This window comes from Pavona decussata, unplaced genomic scaffold, assembly GCF_977016875.1.
Source record: "Pavona decussata unplaced genomic scaffold, jaPavDecu1.1 SCAFFOLD_245, whole genome shotgun sequence".
NCBI classification, from domain to species: domain Eukaryota; kingdom Metazoa; phylum Cnidaria; class Anthozoa; order Scleractinia; family Agariciidae; genus Pavona; species Pavona decussata.
The window spans coordinates 1,254,795-1,277,438 of record NW_028145650.1 but is presented as its reverse complement, the minus strand read 5'-3'; the positions used below and the strand labels follow the sequence as shown (position 1 = coordinate 1,277,438).

General features: G+C 39.5%; 2 protein-coding genes and 1 long non-coding RNA gene across 4 annotated transcripts in view; 1 reads left to right on the top strand and 2 right to left on the bottom strand.

Moving 5' to 3' along the window:
• LOC146457221 (uncharacterized) overlaps positions 1 to 22,644 on the bottom strand; it is a 176,522-nt gene that overhangs the window by 35,850 nt on the left and 118,028 nt on the right. The gene's annotated exons all lie outside the window — the stretch shown is intronic.
• Positions 6,674 to 12,771, top strand: LOC146457229 (uncharacterized). The gene is made up of 3 exons (XM_085092181.1): positions 6,674 to 6,771; positions 8,639 to 9,342; positions 12,385 to 12,771. The coding sequence occupies exons 2-3, from the start codon at positions 8,697 to 8,699 to the stop codon at positions 12,462 to 12,464; spliced, it is 726 nt and encodes a 241-aa protein (XP_084948307.1). The 5' UTR covers positions 6,674 to 6,771; positions 8,639 to 8,696; the 3' UTR covers positions 12,465 to 12,771.
• LOC146457228 (kelch-like protein 3) lies at positions 14,404 to 20,993 on the bottom strand. Of its 2 annotated transcripts, XM_085092180.1 has the most exons (4): positions 20,838 to 20,989; positions 19,833 to 20,733; positions 17,660 to 17,890; positions 14,404 to 16,797 (listed from the first exon to the last, which is right to left on the bottom strand). In XM_085092180.1, exons 2-4 carry the CDS (start codon positions 20,716 to 20,718, stop codon positions 16,181 to 16,183), a joined length of 1,734 nt encoding a protein of 577 aa, XP_084948306.1. In that variant the 5' UTR covers positions 20,719 to 20,733; positions 20,838 to 20,989; the 3' UTR covers positions 14,404 to 16,180. The 2 variants fall into 2 exon arrangements, with proteins under 2 accessions (XP_084948306.1, XP_084948305.1); XM_085092179.1 differs by having other exon boundaries at positions 19,833 to 20,993.

Below are 22,644 nucleotides of genomic sequence, written 5' to 3'. Positions count from 1 at the left end.
ACTTATGCGTATTTCTGATGTTTCGTGAAAACGATTCGAAAAAGTTAAGGATTATAAAACTGTCCCCTCCCTCCCCGCCGGAAAAAAATTAGAAATACAGAACCATTCAGAAAAATACAATATTTAAGTCTCATGGGCTCAAGTGCTGTCTACTGTGTTAAATGATTCTTACAGTTTTAGTAGTACTTCACATTTCTGATCTAGAAGAGGCTAACCAAGTCCTGACGTCAAATTTGATATTCTTCTTATTTTATTTTATTTTTTTCATCCGATGTGATATATTTGATGTTCCGTTTTTAGTATTTTTTTAATATGCCCTTGGAATGGCTTTAAAATTTTACATTTTGGCCTCTAGCATCAACAAACTGGCTCGGTTTTGGACAATTTATTGTCCCTTGTAGTAGTATTCCTAACATTTTTTAACTAGCGAGGAAGGGCGCTTGACTGACGGTGGCCGCACGAGTAAACTATGAAACTAGAAAAACTAAGGCGCCTGCCGCCACTTGATAGTGTTTATAAGTAGCTTGGAAGGTATTTAGGTTTAGGTATTAAAAAAAAAAAGAAGATTTGGCTTTAGAGGTAGATCTCTCGGATCACAAGAAACCTTGCATGCGTAGCCCACACAAATGGGAGGACGCAACGACGGAAATTACCTCTCGACGTAGCTCGTACATCGTATCAGTGCATCGATAAGCACACGATTAACGTATCATCTAAGCTAATAATCATGCCTGCCTCCGGACAGTGGGTCCCACGCTTGATGAATCAAACAGAACCGTTGTCCACTCACTTTAGCAAGGCTATCGTGTATTGATTACACGATCGTAAGAACGTATTAACTTATGTTCTCAAGCCACTCTTGATTAATATTTTCCAAAAAATGTGAAGAGATGTTTTTGTGAAAGGCTTTGAAAAGACAAACTTTGTAAAGGCCCGGATTACGTAACTTGTTTTCATTCTCAGCGCACCTAATTATATATGATAATATATGGACAAAGTCACGTTTTCAGCACCTCGTTGTGAAAGTGTCCTGAGTTTGGAAGAAAGTAAACAAATGGCAAAATAGACACCTGTAATCGGTGATCTCGCAAATAGTTATTCTTCTCTTGTAAAACACATGAAATCAGTTTTGCTGTTTTTTGTCAGAATAGGCCGGTACAAAGGAACAACTAGCAAACTGATACTAAGTTATAGTTTCTTGATAGGTTAGTTTTCGGTGATATATTTTGTCTTTCGTGCAAAAGGTAGGATTTTTTTACCGTTATCATCTGGTACCCATGGTCTCCTGTTATCACGAATTTCCGTTAGGTTGCGCGCAGGGGACAATTCAGGCTCATCAGTATGCATAAAGTGCGGCGACGATAGGGGAATTATTCACAACAAGGTGTATAATATATAAAAATTGGGTTTGTGCAGTTGCGCTCAGTTTATAATCATGTGGCACGAAATTCTTGTGTATCGAGAAAAAAACCAAAGCCCGTAAATTGCAACCTTGGGTTTTTTTTTCGAGCCATATTCGGCAAAAGACCCCGTGCAAAAATGGCTAACATTTTAATATTCTTTTGCTTGTATTCAAATTAGCCTTACTAACCTCGTTCTTGAGTTAAAAAATCAGAAGGATATTTCACCTTGATCGAAGCTAGTAGGGCTAGTTTGAATGCAGACAAAAGAATGTTAAAATGTTAGCCATTTGTGTATAATTAAAAGCTATATGGCGTGCGGGTTGGAATTACCATAATTAGATTCACAGCTTTAAACGAGTGCCCTTGTGTTTACTCTAAGCCGTCGGAAGCTCACAATATATAATACAATCCCATCAATTTGTGTCCTAGGACAAGGACAGAGGGAATTTTCTTCATGCAATAGACTAACTGAATATTTGAACGCTACAAATTTTAACATTGACGATTTTACACCTGACTTTTTAAGTTGATCCTAAAATCACAAAATCGGCTTCTATTGTGTCACAAAAGGCGTTGTAACTGATCATTGAGTGGTCAAGTGACGTGTCGTTTCTTTTGGAGTAGAAAACTTGGAAACAAACGTAAGAAGTTCAGAGCACTGCCGGAGTATGCGATCCAACGGATAAAATAATTCTGGTGCTCTTCTACCAACCCCCAATATTTCTGTGAACTCTAACCATGATCTTCTCCAAGAGTTGTCTTCTCTGACTGATGTTTGAAAGCTAGGTCTGCCTTACCAGAAAGTTAAGAAGTCAGATGGCGAAAGTATTAATTTTGCAGTTATTTTCGAAATCCGCTTGTTGATACGTACGTGAGCCAGCGGCAAACCAAGGGATGACCTTTAGAAGATAACCATGCATGAGTGATTCCGTACTCTGTACTCCGTACTCAACAAGATTAGATTACTCGACTCTTCGCTTTGATCTGGAGCGTCAAATCCGGCGAGAAGGTGAAAACACAGTAGAGCTGCGACTAACACGTTTTGAATGATAAGATAAGGATTAGGTGATCTGAAAATGTAATAGGGCTGTACGAGCACTTCTCTCTCTCCCTCTTCTACTTACGATAGTTCACGATTTGACTATGTGTTTAGGCAACTCCGGTTTTTGTTTTTTTCTGGTGCTCTTCTACCACTCCCCAATATCTCTGTGTAGTCTTGGCGCGATGTTCTCTGACATGTTTGAAAGGCCTGCCTTACCAAGAAATAAAGAAGTCAAATGGCGAAAGTATGGATTTCTCAGTTATTTTTCGAAATTCGTTTGATGATACGTGAGCCAGCGGCAACCAAGTAGATGACCTTTAACAGTATTAACAGATAACCATGAGTCTCAGCCTAGTGCTCCGTACTCGACAGGATTAGATTACTCCACGCTAGTGCGTCAAATCGAGAAGGCAAAAACATAGTAGAGCCGCGAATAACACGTTTTGACATAAGAGGGCATCTTCGGTTTTTTCCAGGGAGTATTTTATTTTTGCAGACTCAGTCTACCTCGATGAATAGCTTTTACAGTGTAAAAGCTATTCATCGAGGTAGACTACTTCCGGGTCAAATGAAATAATTTCAGTTTCTGGTTGAAAAACTGAATATGAACATTCTGTATAAAATTAAATGTTCTATGTTTTACTACTTTTAATTTATTTAATTTATCTCTGATTTCCGAGTCATATCTTTGAAAAGATACCACCAAGTAGTGTTCCTTCCTCGGGACAGCTACGCCAAATTACGTACAGTGTACTCTACAGATTGTACTGATACGCTGGCTGCGATTTACATCACGCAATTTGCTTTGCACAAGTCTTTCTCTCAATTTTCGATACAGGCTATGAGCTCAAAATAGTTATTGATTAGGAAACTTAACGGGACACCTCAGTCACGGAGATTCCTCTGTTTTTGGACCGAAACTTCTCAAATTTTTGACATTGTACCTTTTCGCTAACATCAAATTGCTGTTAGAGCACCGAGAAGAAAATATTAAGTGATTTCTCCTGGTAAGAACAAAGTCTAATCAGTTTTTTGCGATTTTTCCAAAATACACTAGAAGAACTAGGAAAAATTGACCAGAATTTTTTCAAGTTGCAATCCATTTTAGACCATTTTAATCTTGGCTATTCGTGGCCAAAGATAACTAACACTAGTTTCTGTGTAGTAATGGGGTTATTGTTATCAAAACTGAACCATTACTCAAACGTTTCCGTCGATTCCACTATGTTTTTTGGCAGGATGGGCTCCTGTTTTTGGCCATTCAAAGAAACATCACAAAAAGCTGACACTGCGCATGCCTCTCTAAGCACAGACCTTGTTTAGTCACGGACAACATCCGGAAGTTGAACATAATCCTTGTTGGTTTGTTTCCGGTTGCTTAAGGGCCAAAGACTGAGAAAGTCTTGAGTTCACTATTCAATAGTGCAGTGATGTGTCAGAATCCGTCCAAGGCGAAACTTTCAACTTCCGGTTGTCGTCCGTGGGCAATTATCCTAATTTTGTTTGTTTAATACGTTTTAGTTTTCCCCGGTTTTGACTATCACCTTAAGGCTTCCCAGTCTCACAGTATTTAACACACAACTTTTGTATGCGACAACTGACATGTAAAACTTTTGACATGACAACCTAGCTTTTTTAAATTTTTCCTTTCCTTTCTTTTTAAAACAGATATCCCGTTCGCGAACAAAAAGCTCTGCAATGTTTAATTTGCCGGTTTACTTGAGTAGCTAAATTCACACATTTCCGGGTTTTCTTTCCGAAGGAAGGGAGTTTGTTTTGAATTGCTTCCCAGAGTCGCGAACTTTCACCAAGAACGTGCAAAGCGAATGACAAAACGTCGTTGTGGAGTAGCGGACACAAAAAACAGTGAGTGTGGGCGTCCCTAATCTACCGTCAATAATGGAATAAATGCTTTTTCCTTTCTGCCCCTGTCAAACGTACTACCGTCTGGATACATTGTTTACTCGGCTTTGTGGTGACTCGTCTCCAAATCTTTAAAAACATGAAGCATTAAATTAAATGTATTTTATGCGCTCATGATCTCGAATTCAACAATAGCATCGATCATCTGCTTTGTTTCAGTTTATCTCGAGTGTCCGACTTCACTATCATGACTCAGCTATTCTTCACGCCCCATCTCTACGTGACTAAATTAATTTGTTGTGGGTGTGGTATCAGTACAAACTGGGTATTTTTTTACGATCCTATTAAAGTTCAAAGTCTGATAACAAACGGCACCTTCGTTCCCTACGTGAGAAATTAATTTGCTGCGGTGTGGTATCAGTGCAGACACGTTCTAAGTCTGATAACAAACTGCACCTTTGTTGGGAACTTAATTACACAAAGACACGTCTGGGCAGTGCAGCGGAAAAGAAGGGCGGCACTCTTTAATTTCGTAACATAATTTAGGACTTTAGCCCAGAAAAGAGTTGGGATGGAATTAGAAGTTTATGGTCAAGTTAGGGGTTAAGTAGTGGTATTCCCTTATCTGTTAAATAAACTACCTATACCTAATTTTTTTTCCTAACTGTATAAGGACTTAAAAGGGAAGTGGTCAAAACCGCTATACTCCTAACAGGACCCACCAAACCACAAAATACATGGCAGTCTCTGCTTGCACCCCCCCTCCCCCCTTCCCTACCCTCTCCTTCCTCAACCTCAAAAGATGGTGTCTCAGTATTGCATAGTCACCTCTCAATCCAGCAGTAAAAAATTACAATGAGATTCAAACCTCACTTTTTCTTTTGTTGATCTTGGAAAGCTGATTCTTGCTAGCTGAATATTTCTCTGTCAACTCAAATTTTAAAGCCATTAAAATTTTGTCTGTAATGTTCAGGAGATAGCTGGAGTGTTCTATAACCAACCCCCCCCCCCCCACCCCTATCCCAGACAAGTGGGTTCCTCTTCGAACAAACTTGTCATGACCACTTTCCTAAGTTACCCCTGTTGTCTCAGGCAAAAGACAATTTGGTGCCCTTAGAAGTCAAAGCAACGTCTGTGTGTTATAGTAAAGGCCTGCCTGTTAAGTAAAACCGTTATTTGGCGCGAATCCGTGACTGACCCTAGAGGTCTTTTATTATTTTCAAGTCGCTTAGCTAAGCGTAGTTACTTTAAAGAAATATGTTCAGTCTTACTAGTTAGCAAGATCGCAGCAGACACTTCCCTTTAGGTCGACAAAACTGGAACTGCTCCATGATAAAGTGATAGTTTTTAACTCATAAATCCTTGAATTTACATCGTATTGAAAAGCAGTAAAGAAAATGACTAAAATAAAGTTTCTTACGTTTGGTCAGTATAGCACACATGTAATTAAAACAATGACTGAAATTTTCAACACCCTCTTGGCCTACTTACAATGGTCCACAGTCAGTTCCCTGTCTCCGTCAGAGAAAAGCAAGAAAGTTTAAGATGCGAAATTGAGGTTTATAAAGTCCCCTTTTTGAAATATTCGAGTGTCTTTGCTCTGCGGAAATATCAGTTGCTTATTTCAAAGGTTCGTTGGCGAGTGAGAAGCAAAGAAAATGCACATGCCACCTTTGGCTAGCTACACTTCTGGAATGGAACAAATTTTAAATTCCTTTTTGGGTCTCCTATTTACCTTTCAAATTTTACCAGGTTTAGTACTGGAAAAGAAACAAACATGCCATCTGGTTTAGTAATATTTGGGATTAAGCTTAACAGAAACGAAATTTCCTTTCAATTCGGAACTTAAGCTTATGATATATAGCTCACCTCAGCGAAATACTTGCTCACTTTTTGGCTCATGACCTCGGGAAACAAAACTTCCGTGAAGTGACCTTCCGTTTACATGTAAAATATTGAGCTTCTTGAAACATTGAAAGGTTACTCAGTGGTTTTGTTGCTTTAAAAATGGCGAAGTAACGACCTTTTTTCCGTCGGACCGAGTTAGAGCCAATGTTGGAGCCACAAAAAATCTTTCAGCTTTTCCGCGTGTCGGCGATAAAAAGCGCGCGGAGAAGACATTTAGGGCGCTTACCATTTACGCAAACCATCCGGATGGAAATTTTCGGCATATTTATTAAAATACGAAATGAGTTAGCTTGTCTTAACACTGAAGATGGATAACATGCACAATGTATGAACATCAGCTGTAATATACCCAAAAGAAGTAATAAATTGCATCACTTTGACCAGACGCCCATAATTTCAGAAGTACTCCAAATGGAATGATCCTCCATCGTTGTAATATTCTTTGTGTAGGCATACACAACGTAGTATTGCGTGATGTAAATTTTATATGCACGCCCTGAAAAGGCGAGGTGTGGTTGTAAATCTTCGAATTTGGATATTTTCCCTTCATTTCAGGTGATTTTTACCATTCTATTTCTCTAGTTTATGAATTAGATACCGTTGATGCCATGTCAAAATCGTGCCCCTCTATTGTCGAAGTTTGGCGCAAATTCAAAGCAAAATTCTCATCTTTCGTTGTGCGTGCGACGCCATATTGTTTATGAATTGGTATTATTGTCTAGACAAGCGAAGGAAAACCTTCTAAAATAGTAGGATTTTGTCCCGATTTCTACCTTATTACGACTCACAACTCGTCCTAAACAAGCAGGAAAGGCTTTGCATGAGAAGCAACATTCATACCTGTGTAATCCAAACAATCGGACTTGATTTGAAATTATTATAGTGTGCATGTGCGAGATAGTAAGCTTATATTTGGGAGTTTTTGAGTTTTACTGCTTCTCTTGCTCTATTGTATGTGTTGGTCTATTTGAATGTGATGTTTGAAAGGGTTGGTGGTCTTTTTCTGTAAATTACACCGTCCTATTTTAACTGTTTGCTTTGTCCAAGGAATTCTTGTTGTTTCGATCTAGAGTACAGCTGTAGCTGTGACATGGATTATTGCCGTGCACATTATGTTAACAAAATGTCATTCTTATCATAGTTGCTGGTCATAAAATTGGGTCTTTTGACACAAAACATGACCCTATAAACCTAGGTTTTGCAGTCTCAATTTTTTTTCATTGCTGTCCTTGAATCCCGACTTCCCAAGGCAAGGACAGTTTTGGACCACATAATTTATGAAATGTTGTCTCGTTGTCTTGCACCGTCTTGTAACCTTTCACACAATTGTCTGACTTCCAGCTACTGAGTTGTATTCCAGGTCTCATCTCCTGCATCTCATTTTCAGTGGGCTTTATTCAACTTTTTGTCAGAACTTTTAAAAATGCTCAGATTCTTGACACTTGCTTATAGGTCAAGAAACAGTATACAGTGCACAGTGTAGATAAAAGCATCACGAGACAAGTGCGCGAGAAATTCAGTCAGTTGTTTTTCTTCTTGCAAGACACTTGGTAAAATTCCAAAATTTCCGCTTCAGTGATTCTCGCGAGACGAGACTCTTATCCCTCGAGACAAGAATCTCGTATCGAGAGACGCGACTTTTTCTCGCTAGAAATGAGACAAGACTGGTAACTTACTTTTGAGCGGTACTGTATATCTGTGACTGGCAAACTTCTGTCACACCTTATACACCTTTTAATCAATAATTGTCCAACAATGAGATGTCAAGTGGGGAATTCTGACTTGCTTGTAGCTTCAGTGGTGATGGTCGTGCTGACAGGTGGTTTAGTAAATGGAGTCCAAAATTAACTTTTCAAATAGGTTGGGAACAATGTTTTCAGATGTAGGTGTCCAAGTTGAAATCTAGTCACCAAAACAACAAGAGCAATATGCTCTCACTTGGTAAATTGTTGGAAAATGCTTATGGCATGTGCAAAGGTCATAAGATTTTTTGTCACCATTTAAAGGGGCAGTGTCACCTATTTTTGGTGTCACTTTGAATAGCCAAAAAGACGTATTTGTTTTAATGGATTGTTAAGATAATGGTTTAGTTTTGTTAACAATAACCCTACTAGTGCACAGAAACTAGTATTAATTATGTTTGGCTACGGATGGCTAGGATGGAAATGGATTAGAACTTGAAAAAATTCTTTGTATTTTAGATAAGTCGCTAAAAATTTATTATGGTTGTTCTTCGTGGAAGAAAAACCTTAATAATTTTCTTCCCTGTGTTGTAAGAGCAATTTCATGTTATAAAACAGTTTCATTGTCAAAATATTTGAGCAGTTTTGATCAAAATACAGCAAAATCGTCGTGAAAATGCCCCTTTCAGCTGTTTTGTAGTTTTATTTCATACATCTCATTTCTGTGCTCTTTTAAACAGGTTTGCCAATCTAGTGTTTGCTGGTGTCACTTAGTTGTCTTTTGGTTGCACCTTTGACATGGATGCTCTTAAACGGAAAGCTAAGGAAACTCTGGAAGACATTCAGCGGGCAGAGAACAGGCAAAAGGATTTGCTACGCTACCACAGGCTTGCAAGGGAGAGGGCAGACTTGGCTGAGGAAGAGGCAGAAGCACTCAAAGCCAAGATCAAAGAGAAGAGGGAAGAGCTGGAAGGCATACAAAAGGAGACAGCAGAAACAGTACAAGGCCATGCAATCAGAGAAGAGGAAGCTGAAGAAAGCGAGAAGATCAGAAAGGCCCTTGAATCAAAAGAATTTGAAGTTGATGATCAACTAGTTATGCTTGAGATGAAGTGTGGAGATGCCAAAAAGCAGGCAGATGAGCAAGAGGAGAAGCTTGGAGATGCCAAAGTCAGATACAGCAGTATGAAAGCAGAACTAAGTGAGCTCTTAGCCAGATTAAACACAGCTGAGTCCAAGATTGTCAAATTGGGCGAAGAGGCAGATGCTGACACAGTTAGGGTCATTAATTTAGAACTGAAGCACAGGCGGTATTCTAAGCGTGAGGATTATTTTGAAGACAAGATTGAGACAACTGAACAGCAGATCAGGAATCTACAAACTGAAGCTGTTAACAATGAGGCAGAGGCAAAGATGCTGGAAAGCCAACGCGACAAACTGAAAAGTAAGAGTTTATTCATTTAATCAAATTCCAAATTATATCACATTGCATGCAACAATCTAATGAATTTGAGCTCAGCTTAAAACAGAATACAGGATTCTTTGGAATATGCTGCCAAATATATTATAGATAGTCTCTAACAACTAGTTATATATACACAAAAAGAAATTGAATGACAGTGAAAATTTTGCATTAAATTTATCATAAAAGAAGGCAATCAAGTTCTTACAAAAGACTGATAAGGTGTTGGACTCCCTAATATTAAGAGGTAGTTCATTTCACTGGTGGCAAAGCCAAACAAAAAAGGAATACTTAAAAGCTTCTGTCCGACTGAAAGGGACATCAAGTGTTAGGTGATCAACGTTTCGCAGTGGCTTGTTGCAAGAGCAAAACGATACAAGTCATAATCCAAAATATTTAAGTACATGATCTATGTAGCTATCAAAACAGTGATAAGTTGAGGGAAAATGTTGTTGTTGTTGTTGTTGTTGTTATGGAAAAAAGGAGAGAACTCCTGGACTAATCAAGGGTTTTTTGTACAAAGTTAGAATGCAGCTGTAGAAAGACAAGATTTCCAACATTTAAACTTGATTGATCACAGGGAGAAATTTTGGGTCACATCTACATGTAAGAGAAAGAGTGAACCAGATACAGTTTTCAGCTATAAAACTAAAGAAGTGTCAAGTCTTAGGCACTTAATTTTCCACCTCCAGGCTTATTGTATCCCTGAAAGCCATAAATTATCCTAACAACTTGCAAAGGATTACACACTTTTTTATGTTAATCACTATGAAGGGTGATCTCCGCCAAAATTATGTTTCAAATTGTGTTATGCAGAATCTCCAATTTTTCTTATTAGCAATCAAATTCTTTTCTAACGAGATTGAAGCGGTAATTGGTATACCACAAAAAAAATTGAAGAAACAGAACAGAATTTAAGACACGCGAAGTGAAATAAAGACATTAAAACAGAAATTGAAGCAACAGAACAGAAATTACAACACAATTAACAACCGATCCAATTTCTGTTCTGTTGCTTCAATTTCTGTTCTGATGAGGGTGTGGCTCAAACGGGGAACCGAGGAGGACCTGGGTAAGAACTAGTTCCACATTATAATTTATGAAAATACATTCGATTATGAAGTTGCCGCGCTGCCGCGTATAGAAAATTAATTCCTTTTTTGAAATGGCCGCTCGAGAGGAAAGCACCTGCGAGGGAGGACTTTCAGCCCGATGTATCTCCTTGTTAGAGGAGGTTAAAGAAATGACCGAGGGTCGGAGCAACACAGCGACCAATACAACAATGAATGGCGATGAGACATCAGCCCGGAGTCATGTAAGCAAAGGGGCACAAACAACAGAGGTTTCTCAGTTGCAACAGAACAGAAATTGGATCGGTTGTTAACTGTGTTGTAATTTCTGTTCTGTTGCTTCAATTTCTGTTATAATGTCTTTATTTCACTTGGCGTGTCTTAAATTCTGTTCTGTTTCTTCAATTTCTTTTGTGGTATGTCAATTACCGCTCCAATCTCGTTAGAAAAGAATTTGATTGCTAATAAGAAAAATTGGAGATTCTGCATAACACAATTTGAAACATAATTTTGGCAGAGATCACCCCTCATAAATCCCCACCTTGTGAACTCAATTCATAGTGCATCATCCTACTTAGCTGTGGTTAATCTTGTACCCAGATTTATTTAGCAAAACATCTGGTAAAATTGGTCATGATCTGCAATCTGATTGATCAATGAAAATGGCTTAATGCCAGTACACTGTCACCATTTTCATGTGCTGCATTTCAGCATTCCAAAAAATCATAATTATACCTTTTGACTCCTGTGAAAGTGGTTTCTTGGTTCAATTTGAAATTAGCATTTCACTTAGCAATGGCTAGTTCTTGTTAAAGGGCAACTGTCATAATCAGCACGTGCATAAGTTTTACATTCAAACTTGAAAAACATTAGGCTAAATTTTGATTCACCAAATTCAAAACGGGGTCCAATGAAGAAAGCAGCCATGGTTCCAACAAAGGACAACTCGAGGGAAAAAAGCCGGTTTGGGGAAGAGATCGAGCTAGGACAAGACTGGGAAAGATTTCAGTCATAAGAGGATATTCAGGAATGAAATTATATTTCAGTCATGCTTTGAGGTATGACACTTCTTGTACCAGATAATTTGTGGCTGCCAGTTGATGCTGCATGCACTGTTCCCAAGAATGTCTATGCAGTGAATGAGGCTTTCCTCCTCATTTGACCTCTTCACAATCCTTCCCAGTCTTTAAGTGCTTCATTGTGGTCAAGAAAATAAACAGTTCAGGAAAACAAAAGAGATACACTCTTAAACTGTTGACAGCAGCTCAAAAGTTACCACTGAAATACTATTGTGGGCATCATGACTTGAAAATTGCACTTCAACCTGGTGGTAACTTAGTAGAACACAGCAAAATGTTTGGTCATTTGCAGTTGAATCTACATTTTCTGAGCTTTTAAATGCATTTTAAGCTTGGCAATCTGTTGAGAAATGTAAAAGAAAACTCACTTATGCGAGACGTTGGTGGTGAACTGAGAGTTGTTACTACAGCTGTAAGTTAGTTCTGATCATGTTACATTGAACCCAACAGTAAGTGAAACAGGGCTTAATTTTTTTGGTGTATGTGGCATCTTTTGACCACCATATCATAGTGTAGAGATGAATCTACATTCTCTTAGTTTTCAAATGAGGTATTAACTTAAGCAAGTTGTGAAGATATGTGAGAGAAAAATAATTTATTTACATGTATGTGGGAGTTTGGCAAATCACTCACTGTGTCAATACTAACACTGTCTCAGAAACCTCTGAACATGTTGCAATCCAACGGTAACTGATTGAAAGGCTAGTTTCTTTCTGGGCTGTTTAACATCATTGGACCTTTTAACCAGTGATTGCTGAGGGGGAGCAATACTGAGCATGTCAACCTGTGACAGTGTCCCTTTAATCCTTGATTATCACTTACTTTGAACTTTTGTTGTCCATAGTTATATGTCTTTCCATTTGTTTTCTTCATAGCCCAAGTAAATTCCTGGAAAAAGCGAGTTGCAAACCTTACAAGGGAGCTGGAAGATTGGAAAGCAGACCTGAAACATTGATAGACCGGCCCGCACAAATAGAACATTTGAAACAAATTGGTAACAGAAGTTGTTATGGCAACTTGAAGGAGCATATATCTGTGATAGAAGAGACTAAGTGGGAAGAAAGGGAGTTTAAGAATCTTTTTTCTGGGAGAAAAGTATTCATAATCAAATGCTGGAAATGTGTTTCTGAATTTCATGGGATTTTTGCATGTCAGATTTTTTATTTTGTGGATGGGCAGTTACAGAGAACTTGAAAAACAGAACAACAACGCTTGAATTGCACATGGAACAGAAAAGTGAAAAAACTTAAATTTTTCCTTTTTGTTGATGTCTAGTGTTTTGTTTGATGAAACCCAGAAACTCTGCAGTACTTTATTTCAAGGTTTGTTCACTGATTAGGTCTGGAACTTGTCTGATATAGCCTTTCACACATTGCTTTCCATAGGATAGCAAAGTTTTGCATAAAATATCTTATGACCAATACTTTTCCATAGGGTCTGTGTTGTTTAGATCATTATAAAATCCCCCAGAATCACAAAACTTTTAAAACCTGCAACAATTTTCAAGTTATGTCAGTACAGTTATGTGTGTGAGCAGGTCATTGGCCATTTACGAATATTGAAATAAGGAAATTTCCCTAGACATGCTGCAGAAAATATATATATCATTATTTACTTACCTTTCTTGTAGAATATCTGAGCAATTACTGCTTTTGGGAGTTACAGCTGTTTTGCAGCTTTGTGTTCGGGGATTGTGATCCAGTCATGGCTGTTTCATTTATCGCTATAAATAGCCCTTTCCTGCTAATGTCAAACACCTTATCTTTCTACATGTATGTAACTTCTGAAGCTAAGCAAAGAATGCATTCCGGATCAGTAACAAAATTCTGCCATCTGGACAAGTTCCAATTTGTGCATATTTTAAAACTGCCCTTGAAGCAAGTACAAGCTTTAATTTTTATCGGTCTCAAACCCACCTTAAAGGGCCCTAGTTTGCCACACCGTTGTTTTTGTTTATATGCGAGAGTTTGGCTGTTATATTTTATTCAGAGGATGTTGAAATGAACGAAATCACTGTGAAACTACTAAAGATAATGAAACATATTTTCAGGAACACAACTTACCGTAAAGCAGTGAGATTTTGCTTCACCATCAAAAATGGTTAGGGTCCTTTAACCCTTGAAGCCCCAATATCAACACGCCTTTTCTTCTTACTCCCATCCATAGATTTCTTGTGGTATGAGATGGGAGAATTTACTGGTTTTAATGCCAAGATACTGCTCTATTTTATCTTTTGTGCTCGTTTTTCTATACTCTCATAACATGTGTGTTTGATCAAGCAGTGATTGTGTAAGGAGAAATTGGATGCTGGTTTCTTTGGGTTTTGGGACACTAAAGTACGTTTTGCTCTCAAGAACTTTTAAGTGTTCCAAAACTAATTCTGCTATTTGCATCTGGCTATAAACTTGTACATGCATTGATTAGTTTTCCAGAAGGAGGTATGCACAAAAACCATGTAGGTAACTAGTTTCTATTTCCACCTACAGACCAGCTGTCATGTAAGAAACAGGTTTCTTTGATTCTTTGTCATCTTTAGACTTACTTATAAAGAATAATCCTATTGTCCTTAAAAAGAGAAAAAAAGTCAGTCAGATGTTCTTTTGTTTTGGTTGCTTGGCTTGTGTAGCTTGTGAAAAGGTTTTTAGTGGGAAAGAGGACATTGGAAGGAAAGTCAGTGAGTAGAGTAAGCAGCACGAACAATGTACAGCTCCCTCTACTCGTCAATGTTATTCTTGTTGTGCCTTGTTCTTCACTAATAAGCTGGTTAAGGGCTAGGATTGTGGGAAATCATAAAAGCAAGTAAGCACAACTCTTGTTATAACAAAGATTTTGTAGATGTCAGCCATTGATATCAAAGTGCCAACCCGTGGCCTATTAGCTGGTGAAACAAAGAGTTTGTTGTTTTTGTGTAATGATTGGACAATTAACTAACATAAAGCGACTATAAAGTAATGGTTTAACTTCTCAGAATTAATTAGTGAGGTGCTGTGTGATAGACACAAACACAGAAGTTTGTCTGTAGGCCAGTGGTAAAGTGAGCAAGATGGAGTATTGCTATTGTTGCACCTGCCAATTTTTTTAGCTACATGTAATTCAAATACTAAGTTATTGAAGGAAACGCATGTTAAAACTTATAGGAATGTTTGACGCGTACAAAATAATAATTTGTCATTAATTTTTATTTGTAATAAAAGTAAACAAAACTGCAGTTTTTCTGGTAAAGTGTTTTAATAACATTAACATTAAAGCCCCCAAACCAGTAACAAATGTTGCGATAGCTTTTACATGTGTATGGCTCGTATTTACAGAAGATAGGTTTCTCTCATATATTTTTTTTAAGTGTTTCCATTTTATGTTACCCATATTTTGCTTCACCAGTTCACGAATCAAATAAATACTTCCGCAATCCCAAAGTTTTGATCTTTGGAGGGTGTTGGAAATCCTGGGAAAGGGGTAGTTTGGTGGGGGAATTTTCCCCCTCCCCGCCCATAAAAAAATTGCAACGATAATAATTTTTACTTCTACTCCCAAGATTTCAAATGCCTCCCCTGCTCCTCCGCCCTACCCCGCCCCCCCCTCAACTAAACGTTTGGAGTAACGCACCTTATTCGTTACTTTGTTTCGTTCAATTTAACGTGCACCAACTATTACTCTGTTTCTGAATTACTGATTCTAATCTGATGTATCCCTCTTTGTTATTGATTACTATTGATATTCCCTCGTTAAGTTCAAACATGATAAAAAGTGAGTGGTAGCGGTTCATAAACACGAACAGCAGCAGCAGACTGAAGGAGTCTCGTTACCCTGGGTGACAGGGGCTTTTCTTGCACGGTTTCAACGTCGTTCCCAGGGTCTCTCTTCTCTCCCACCCCCACCCCAGCGGGGGCGGGAAGAAGAGAGACCCAGGGCACAAGGTTGGCTCGGTTTCGGGTCTCGTAGACCTGTCGAAAACAATTTGCTGATTGCTACCTTCCATAAAGTTTAAAGTGCGAATACATTAAACTTGGCTACGTAAGATTAATGTCAAAGTTCCTGTGGAATGGTGTTGCGCGTCTGTAACAATAAATAGAATAAAGATAAAACATTTCATATATTAAAAAAAAAAGAAACTGCTCATTAAACTTTATAATTTAACACTTTGAAAAAATGAATTTCAATTCTTGACAATGACGAGTCGAGATTTGGAATAGAGAGTTTTTACGGCGCCCATAACACGGGAGGTATAAAACAGTAAAATATTAATGATTTTGTTTTGGGAAATATACTTTACTTTTATGCAAATATTTATTTTTATTGTTCTGCAACTGTCCTCCAACATGACCGCCGTGTAAACCCTCTATTTGCGGTCCCCGGAAAGGAACTTTTTCCTGCCGGGTAATCTTGGCTTCTTGCACCAAACGGCCCTATGTTCACCTACTTTGCGTATGGTAAGTTATTGTGTAAAATACTTGGGTTCACTAAAATTCACAGCGTTAACGAATGCGAGGGCTTACATAAACGCACCTCTATCTTATTCTAGAGCCAATTTTTGACAGCTTTTTACGCTTATTTCTCGCTTCTGGTTCTGAAATATGGCTCGTCGGACCAGTGTTCTTCCAAGGGACGAAGGTCAATGAAAACAATTCTCGACTCTGTTTACTCCACGCACATACAGATGAACTTGGCTAGAGGCTAAGCACACGCCACTGCGGCAAACACTCGAGGGTGATTCATGCACGGCGCAGTGGCTGTGGAGTAATCAGCAAACCTCAGGTTCAACTTTTTAACCGCGTTCGTGTCTCTGTTGTGCTGATCATGACCGCCAATGATGAACAATTCCTGTCGTCCTTCCTCGCCTCCCAGCACCACGGCTGCAGCTGCCCCACTCCGCGGATCCATCGTGTTACGGATGATGAGCCAGAGGTTCAAGTCAGGATTGTACTTCTCTATGGAGTCCAGAATCCCCACACTGTTGCTTCCGCCAATGACGTAAATGCGATCGCTGAACGTAACCACGGCGTGGTTCATCCGGGACTTGTTCATACTGCTCATGTCGGCCCACTTGTTGGTCATAGGATCGTAACACTCGACATGCTCGATTTCCGATATTCCACAGTACCCCCCAACGGCAAACAGGCGTCCCTGCAGGGATGCCATCCCGAAGTGGCTCCTGGGTAAGCGCATGTTGGCTACCTGGGTCCATTCATTTTTTATCGGATCGTAACGTTCGACGCTCTTCAGTGCAGAGCCGTTGTGAGACCCCCCAGCAGCATACAGCCATCCTTCTAGAACTGATACTGCCAGAGCACCTAAGGAAACAGAATGAAGACAAACGACTTTATTTTCTAATACAGTACAATGTCTTTTTACAAGAAGCAATAGTGGAGTCCTTGCTTGAGAGGATTAAATGGAAGGGTCAGTTTCCACATGCTCGCTAAGGGCTGTAGCCTGGGAGGTTTATACGCGAGGTGCATACCCTGCTACATTTAAGGCAGAAGGTTGTTGCCTTTGCTGTAGCGCCCGTTCTGCTTCTCTGTGGTGGTACTCACATTCTATAGTCATGAAGTTCTACGGGAGGTGTGAAGTGAGGTTCGCCAGCTATCATTATGGTCATCGGCAATGTCTTACCAAGACTGATGATCTATGTCATATTCAACGTAGGAGCTTACGAAGCCGTGATCTACTCTCTCGCTGTGAACAGCCATGACCCTATCACGGTCCTCTCCAGTGGCCATGTTAGCACCCTAAGCAGTACTTATCTTCAAAGTTTCCGGTGTAAAAGGTACAACGATCACGCCTGTCACGCCTGTCATTTCTACATGGGAATACCCCGCCACAACTCGCGCCCCCGTCCCTCCGAGGGGGGGGGGGGGTGAAGGGGATGTGAAAGGGGGGGGGGGGGTGAAGGGGATGTGAAAGGGGGGAAGGGGGTGTACAATGGACCGGGGGGGTGAAGGGGATGTGAAAGGGGGGAGGGGGTGTACAATGGACCGGTGAACTGGATATTCAAGCCAGACCAAACACATAAGGTAAGGCAAGGTAAAATCTTTATTTAGACACGGTGTTTCCTTCAGGACTATAGAATATTTAATTTTTAAGTTTTACATGCCTTGTCTCCTGGCACTCTGTTGTTCAACACAAGCACACAAGGTATACTAATATAGAAGTCACCTTTGCATTTGTTGAGGGATGCAACTGACGTCCACTGGCCCACACAAGGATTATAGCTTTCCACGGTAACGAGGTCAGCGTACTCCCTGTTTACTCCCCCAACGGCATACAGCTGACCGTCAAGGATTGCGGAACCAGCGTACTTGCGAGGAATGATCATGGGTGCAATTGCTCGCCATTTCTTCTCATTGAAGTCGAAGTATTCCACGTTATTTAAAACTTTGCGGTTTTCTGCAATCAAGAATGATTGTCAAGGTTAAGTGACGGCTTTATGGAGCGTGAATAAAGTACAACAGAGGAGGCTAATCGCAGTGAGTTTTTTAGCTCGGTGTTTTGTTAGACTGCGAGCAGTCTCTTTTTCCCCTAAGTTCTGAAACGCGGGTGTGGAGAGCCGCCTTCTAGTTAAGCAGTTGAGTTCTTGACAGAAGTTTGCACGTATTGCTAGCCTATCTTTAGTCATGCACGTGTTGACAGTTACGCGTCATCGCGATCGGCCAAAAACGTTTGGCGGCAAGTTATTCTAGGTATGAGTTCCTACCATACTTGGGGCTTGTCTCTTGCAAATTATAACATAAACGGTGGGTCTTAAATTATTACGAGTTTAGCCTGTCGCTCCTACCCTAATAGGTATAGGAGACGTTTACAAGCCATCCGGCGTCAACGAATGCCAGAGTAGTAACTCAGAAATGGGTATACTGGGGACAGGCAAACCAGGGAAAAATCAGCTTACTGGCTGTCAATTTGCTGCTGAGACTCAGCCGGTGGACATGCAGAAGGAATTCCATTCTAAATTGCATTGTTTTCCTGCATACAAGCAGTTTATAAAGTAATCTTTGGAATTTTGGGCTTGAGTTTTACCAAACAAAATCACGCCCGCCCAAAAATTACTGAAGTGCTTGACTAGCCTGCATGCAGACCAAGCGTGATTTTTGGCGTTTTTCAGGCGAACAGAGGCAAGTGCTCGAAAAGTCCAAAAACTGACATTTGATACCTATGTCGTCTGAAGTGCATACTGGGAAGGGCAAGAAATGGGACAGGAATCCAGTTACGTGACATTCTTAAAATGGTTCTTCTCTTGTGTAAATTTTATTTTGGTGGACAAACCTTTTTGGTCACGCAAAAAAAAAGACATAATAGTATTTTTTTTCAAGGTTATATTAACAAAACCAAGCTAACATTTATTTATATCGTAAACTTCCCTACACGAGATAACTTAAACATGCGAAAGCCGATTTAGGTGGCTTCTTCCACTGAGAGTAGCCTGCGAACGCAGACGTATTTCCGGCTGTCACTTCTCTTCGGAAATACGTCTGCGTTCGCAGGCTACTTCCAGAGAATCTCGTACTCTGTTTTAAGCTGACCTCAAATTTATTAGATTGTCTCGTGCATTGAGATATAATTTGGAATTATATTGAATAAAATAAATAAAAATGTAAAACATCCTTCAATTGATAAGTGCCCACTTGACGCAAAAGTCTTAAATAAGAGCATTTGAGAGTCAATTACTTGAAAATGTCGTATTTAACTGTCCGAAGGAAGTCTCGACAACACTGCTGTCTTTGGCAGTGTTATTATTTGTTTATATAATAAAAATTAATAAATGCTTTATCTTACCATAATATCATGAACGTTAAACGAGAATGTTTGTAATTTATTTTACCTCCCCAAACCTTTTGTATTAAACAATTTTAGATATTATAACTTTTCTGCCTTTGCTTATATTTTCTCACTATTATCATTGCGCTTATAAACCACCGGCATCCTTCAAGGAGAGCATATACGGAAACAACAACAAAAAAGAACGTGATCACGTGAATATTTCCGCTGTCTTGTTTTGCTCTCTGCTTCCTCTCGAGTTTCCTCGCGTGTCCATTTCTCTCACTTCCCGTTTCAATTCTTTTCGGGGCCAATAAGGGAAAAATAATGCGGGGACTTCTTTTTTGGCGAATTTGCAGAAATGCGTGATCTTCAAGACTATTTTACATGGGAATCACGCTGGGAGACAAAATTACTTGTCGTGTCAAATTGATGATAGATCAGATTTCAGTAAATTCCTAAAAATGCGGTCTTTTGTGGATGTGACCTTGTTGATATTCTTCGGATCGTTGCGCAAATGGTTTTTTAATTGTGTTTATTATTCGTGCGTAATGTCAACCTCAAAAAACGTCCTTACCTTCACCTCCGACCACGTACAGCAATCTACTGAGTCGTTCACGCGGGATCGCGCGCGGGATTCGGTTCTTTGTCCTTCGCTCGGGGATCAGATGATAGTCGATAGCCTCAAGAACAAACTGCCGACACGTCGCGCTACTCATGATGAGCTCCTCTCTGGCCGCGGTATCCATCAGAAATTTGCGCGTCATTAAAGGAAAACGGACATGCTCCAAAAGTTCCTCTAGATTTTCGAGTCGATTGGCCATATCGTGTTTGATCCAGTCTAACGCTCCGAACAAAACCACACTCTCACAAGGGACGTTCAGTTTATCGTGACAAAAAAGTCGCACAAGTTGCTTCACGGAGAGCGCGTTGAAATCGCCGATTTTTAAAATCGCCACAAAGTTGGCTCGAATAAAGTTTTCGGCGAGATCCAAAAGTTCTGTGCAGCCGTGGAGGTCGGCCAAGTTCCATATTTCCAGACTGTTGTTGACATTGATACTGTTCCGCAAAAAATCGTAACAAGCGTTTTCCACAGTCAGAAACTGAAGCAGACTTGATGCTGATAGCAAGGAGTGCACATTTGAGAACGTAATTCTCAACGATGACGTGTAGGCGAAGTCTATTAAACTTCTCAGCGCCTGTGAATCCACTCCTCTGATTGTAATATTTGTTTCGTGGCTTTCTTTCATGTCGGTCAAAAACATCGCACGGAAATACGCGCTGACAGAGGCCAAAACAAGGCGGTGCGCGTGAAATTCTTCTCCGTCGTCCGTTGAAAGGACCACATCGCAAAAACACTTCTCCATTCGAAAATCGCTCATCTTATTCAGAGCATCGCTCGCTCCCTGGTCGTCAGTAAAATCGTAGAACACGTTGGTTGTACTTTCCATTGTGCGAGACATCCACCGGTTATAGGTCTAGATCAAAATAAAAGCCTTTATCAAAAGAACGAGATGTAAATAATAGCTGATCTTCTTTCAAAGGACATGAAATTCAAATGAGGCTCATTATTCATGGTTACCAGGAGGCCAAAACTTTCATTTTCGACCGGCCCTTTCTTTGGTGTGTTGACAAAAGAATTTTTTGTTTCACAGCAATTGTTATCCTCGTGTCGGGCGCATGCTTCGCGCCTTTTTATATCACAAGCATTTTTAAGTAACAAATACTATTGTCAGCTGTGCCTGCGGTCAACCACGCGAAATCTGTGAAAAAACGACCTCGACCCAGCGAGATAATTTAATTGGCTACAAATAGCAATGACACGATTTCATTGGCTGGTGCTGCTCCGTAGGGCAACAGGTGGTCGAACGCGGGAAAACGAGTTTCTTTGTATTTATATTTGTTTGGGCCGATAGCTTTCTTTATTTGCTGTGTTGTTACCAAAAAAAGGAAATCTTGTCAGGAATTGAGCGTTTGATATTCGTGTAGATGTCTTGATCGGCCACTTATACTAAAAGCGTTTTCATCATTTTCTCACGCTTCTCTAATACTTCGGAGTAATATATTAGACCGCCTCAAGGAAAGTAAACTTCGGGACACGCAACCCAACAATTACACGTACGCGCATTTGTTTTCCTTCATTTGCTTGCCTTAACACAAACTCGTTGACGAAAGATGATTTAATTTTATGATCAGTGACTTAAATTCATCTGTACAACTTATTGTTTGTTTATTTGCTTTTCAACGGCGTGTAAAGATCTCGTAATTGTTTTTATAAACCAATGTAATTATTTTCTGTAAAAGGATCGTAAACGCGGAAAATAATTAGCGAAGCACCTCACGAATATTGGCTGTCTACAGACTGTGTTTAGTGGCGCCGAAAAATATACTATTTGTGTATTAGTCTCAGTGTTGCTATACTTTTCCTATTATTGTCGATTTGTACTTGATTTAGCTTGTATATTAGTGAAGTATTTTATGGTGATACAAGTAATACTATCTTGTTTTGTTGATTAAAGACACATCCGTTGTGAAGGAAGCCTGATGTATATATAGATATACATCACGGTTTAATAATATCCATGTACAATTTTTATATTACAACCGAAATGTTAGTCATTCCTGGATAACAGAATAAAATTGGTCTTACACGTTTTAGGACAAGATGGACTATACTAAAAGCCAGCAAATTACAAAAATTTCGCTTCACTGTAAGGTCCATTTGTTTGTTATCATTTCTGCACCTGAATCATTGTCCTTATACTGAAATGGGTGGCGGGGATAAGAAATATCAGAAAACTTGTGTCATTTTCTAGTCGTACTAATGAAGAGCCACTAAGCCGTGTATCTGCTCAGGGTTATGATGCCGAACAAAGTATAGAGCAGTATATAAGAATTGACAACTTGAAAATGGAGATAAGGTCAATTAACTTGTCATTCTAACTATATTTTTTAACTGCGATTTAAGTTTCAAGCATTGCTTGAGATTGGTCACCGAATGTTCCTTTATTGATACTGAACGCTATGGTTTGTTTTCCTTTCAACAAAAATAAAAAGTTACTGAGTTATCGTGTAAGTTTTAATTTTAAACTTTCAATACGGGCCAAAATACATGAATGATACCTGTCATAGTTATGCACTCGGCGAAGTTGCGTGCTCAAGCAGAAAACTATATGCTAATAAACACCCGTACTGTATTGTTCAAACAGACATTCAATTTATCGCATGGCTGCGTTCCTAAAGAGTTTTCACAACCCTTGATCGCGCAATCGCCCTCTCAGCCAGAACTTTGGAGAAAACAGGTGCTAATTGTCTGTAGCTTTTGGCTTCCACGGGTTCCTATTGGTATAACAGTTTTGGATATAGTCACTAATGAGGTGTCAACCCGA

Bases quoted from the DNA above. Each gene is read 5' to 3' on its own strand.
- LOC146457229 (XM_085092181.1), top strand. From the start codon at position 8,697: ATGGATGCTCTTAAACGGAAAGCTAAGGAAACTCTGGAAGACATTCAG. The intron at 9,343-12,384 runs GTAAGAGTTTAT...TTTTCTTCATAG, and splicing joins CCAACGCGACAAACTGAAAA to CCCAAGTAAATTCCTGGAAA.
- LOC146457228 (XM_085092179.1), bottom strand. From the start codon at position 20,718: ATGTCTCGCACAATGGAAAGTACAACCAACGTGTTCTACGATTTTACT. The intron at 17,891-19,832 runs GTAAGGACGTTT...TCTTGATTGCAG, and splicing joins GTACGTGGTCGGAGGTGAAG to AAAACCGCAAAGTTTTAAAT. The intron at 16,798-17,659 runs GTGACTTCTATA...CTGTTTCCTTAG, and splicing joins ATCCCTCAACAAATGCAAAG to GTGCTCTGGCAGTATCAGTT.